This window comes from Penaeus vannamei, chromosome 31, assembly GCF_042767895.1.
Source record: "Penaeus vannamei isolate JL-2024 chromosome 31, ASM4276789v1, whole genome shotgun sequence".
Taxonomy (NCBI): domain Eukaryota; kingdom Metazoa; phylum Arthropoda; class Malacostraca; order Decapoda; family Penaeidae; genus Penaeus; species Penaeus vannamei.
This window is the reverse complement of record NC_091579.1, coordinates 18,313,289-18,316,678: the sequence shown is the minus strand read 5'-3', so window position 1 is coordinate 18,316,678 and position 3,390 is coordinate 18,313,289. Positions and strand designations below refer to the sequence as shown.

Below are 3,390 nucleotides of genomic sequence, written 5' to 3'. Positions count from 1 at the left end.
GACGATCTGAAGAAGGATTTGATTCAAACGATCTGGAGAAGGATTTGATACAAACGATCTGGAGAAGGATTTGATACAAACGATCTGAGAAAGTCTTTTAACACGTATGTCTGAGAGATGATTTTATTACATTGCGTCGAGAGAGGATTTTAACACACGATCGAAGAGGTGATTTTAACTTATATGATCTGGCAGGGTAACTGTGACTTCGACTCAATGACCTGGCCGAGCGATTGCGCCTACAAGCAGCGTGAAGACGACGACCTCGACTGGTTACAAGCCAGCTCCTCCGGGATGCTTGACGTCGGCCCAGACCACGACCATACTTTGGGTTCCAGTGGTTAGTTTGATCCACAAATTTCTTATGGAATCATGTTTTTTTTTTTTTTTTTTTTTTGCAATGTGGTAAAAATGTAATTTACCTTTTAGGATTTTGAAAATAATATGCTTACCAAACATAGTATTTCAAATTAAGACGTATAATAACAGCATCTCTTTGCGATTTATGCATTTCATTTTCGTTTTTCATTTACAGGACACTACTTGTACGTCACTAACTTTGGGGGAGTTCAAGGGCTGCTTGCATCAATAATGCCAGACCAGAAGTATCCTGCTTCAAAGGGCGTGTGTTATATCCGCTTTTGGTACTACATGCACACAAGCCATCAGGTTGCAGAAAATGTGGATCTAGGAACACTCAGAGTATATTTAGAAGGTAAGTTTCTACATTTTCATTTTATATACGAGGAGCTTATGGAAAAGGAAGTCAGCATAGCTGGTTAACGTGTATTCTGAATATGTTCCTTATGATTAATTTGAATTTTCGGATTATATGTCATATGAAATGCTGATGTGGATAAAAAAGCATAAAAACCTTGAACGCATATATGTAAAAAATAGAGTAAAGATATTTAGATTATCTTGCACAGACCTTTACGTAAGGAGAGGATGATAGACAGACAAACAGACAGACATATGCAGAAACAGAAACAGAGACTGAAAAGAAAGAAACATATTTTCATCCTTCCCAGACGACGCCGGCGAGAGGCTGGTGGTGTCAGTCCGAAGTGGGAACCAAGTGAAGAACTGGTTGGAGGAAATCATCCTGGTGGAAGCGGACGAGGACTTCCACATTGTCTTCGAGGCTGAAACAGGCACTTCTCAAGACACCTACATCGCCCTTGATGACGTATCGCTCACACCCGTGCGTTTCATTGATGACGTGTTTGGAGTTTTTCTCCATTGATCTTAAAAAGTCAGGCATTGATTTTAAAAAGTTGTTTTTGGTCGAAAGGTTTATTTTTATTTTTATTGATGAATGTTTCAAGATTTGTTAGTACTTCTCTGTACACTGCAGATCAGAAAGACAATATAAACCACACTGGCGTAGGCGAATGCTGAATTCCCATATTAACTGGACAACAAAATAGTAAACACGGAAAAAAATACGCAAAAAAGTACAGTATCATCTACAGCTAAAAGAATTAACAGATTAGTTAATTATCCCCATTAACCTCAATAAATTGAACGAACAATAAAAGGAGGGGTTCAAAAAGACTTAATGAAACAAAAAATATCCTACCCAGGAGTGCGAGAGCGGCGTTGGTCCCCCGCCCACGAACACGACATGCCCGATAGGTGAGCTCCCTTGCAACGTGGGCGGATGCGTTCCTGCGGACTTCTTCTGTGACTGTTTCTACGACTGTGTGGATGGCTCAGATGAGTTTGGATGCAGTGAGTTTCCAAATTTGCATTTTCTTTAGTTTTTTTTTCGCTTTGTTTTTCTTTTTTAGTGAGTGGTATGTGTTTGCCTGCGACACCGTATTGAAAATTGTCTTAATTTGGATTTCGGTGTTATTTCTTTTACTCCGTAAGTTAGATCCGAGTTGATAGTTAATGGATATTTTAATTTCATTCCTGACTGTCGTTTACCTTCGTCGAAGTATTCTACGTGGAGCTTTAGTACTCCAACACCGCAGGATCACCACACAATAACCACCGAATCCGCGCCTCTTTCTCCCCATGTGTTCACAGCCCAGAGCCCGTGTTCCACCATCGGCACGCGTCCAACCACCACCACCGCCAGCACCACTACCACCACTACCACCACAACCACCCCTTGTCCGGATCAGTGCAAATCCACCGAGATTTCTTGCGAGGACAGTGCCAACACTTGCCTCCCTGCACTTCTCCTGTGTGATGGCATCGACGATTGCCCCGGAGCTACGGATGAACGCGATTGTCCGGGTAGGAACTCTGTTTTTAGAAGTAGTACAAGTGGCAATAGTAGTGGCAATATTAGTTTTATTTTATAATTTTTAGTCATAGTTGTTCATATATCGAATCATTTTGTTGTTTTATTGTAGTTATCATGAAAATAAAATACTAAATTCAATTTAGCTTCTTAATGTTTATCCTATGACATGAATTGTAAACACACATTTTCACTCATATCTACCGTTGATTCCATGCATTTCCTCCAGACAAAACACCTTGCGACCCTGGCTTCTTCTACTGCGCCGACTACTTCATGCAAGAACATCCTTGCTTGCCTGTCGAGGACCTGTGCGACGGCCGTGTGAACTGCCACAGTCACTCGGCTGACGAGTCCCTGTGCGGAGAGTGTCCTAGCAACTACTGCCAGAACGGTGGCCAGTGTAACTACCCCGACGGGCCGCCGCTATGCGAGTGAGTTTTGCTTTTCCTTTTTGGCTTTATCATCATTATTTGGGTATGAGTGCTTTAATGCGTGTGCGCATGAAAGAGCATAGTAGAAAATTGTGCATGCGGGCGCACGTGCGTCAGTGTGTGTGTGTGCGTGCGTTCGTATGTGTGTGTGTGTGTGTGTGTGTGTGTGTGTGTGTGTGTGTGTGTGTGTGTGTGTGTGTGTGTGTGTGTGTGTGTGTGTGTGTGTGTGCGCGCGCGCGCGAATGAGTCTGACCATGTTTCTGCGTATGTAAAATTGTGCATATATAGGTTTGAGTGTACAAATATCACGGCCACAAGCCCAGCTCTCCACATTACGTAAACAAGGCACGCAAACAGCCTCATTCAATTTCCATATCTACGGTTACCTTCTATTTCCAGCTGTCCTGGGCAATACACAGGAGATCGGTGCGAGGTGCTTGCAGGCACAGATATCACGACGTCTTCATCAATTTCTCCCGGTACCCCAGGTGGTCTAAAAGCTGGGGCTATTGTAGGAATAGTACTAGGGGTCCTTGCCGTCCTTATCTGCCTTGCCCTTGGTGGCTATTACTACTGGAAGAAGAAACAGTAAGTTTCTTGATGTGTAAACTATGAATTTATGCATCCCATCACATTCTGAATTACAAGAGGGAAATGTATAATCAATTAATACATAATCAACAGTAATACACAATTTTTATC

General features: G+C 42.4%; 1 protein-coding gene across 1 annotated transcript in view; it reads left to right on the top strand.

Moving 5' to 3' along the window:
• The first annotated feature begins 168 nt into the window (after positions 1 to 168).
• LOC138867600 (MAM and LDL-receptor class A domain-containing protein 1-like) overlaps positions 169 to 3,390 on the top strand; it is a 3,889-nt gene continuing 667 nt past the window's right edge. Inside the window, exons 1-7 of the mRNA XM_070143923.1 lie at positions 169 to 340; positions 536 to 715; positions 1,032 to 1,204; positions 1,587 to 1,734; positions 2,035 to 2,247; positions 2,484 to 2,688; positions 3,088 to 3,276. Of these exons, the coding sequence (XP_070000024.1) occupies positions 184 to 340; positions 536 to 715; positions 1,032 to 1,204; positions 1,587 to 1,734; positions 2,035 to 2,247; positions 2,484 to 2,688; positions 3,088 to 3,276 (1,265 nt within the window). The 5' untranslated portion in view covers positions 169 to 183. The remainder of the gene's footprint in view (positions 341 to 535; positions 716 to 1,031; positions 1,205 to 1,586; positions 1,735 to 2,034; positions 2,248 to 2,483; positions 2,689 to 3,087; positions 3,277 to 3,390) is intronic.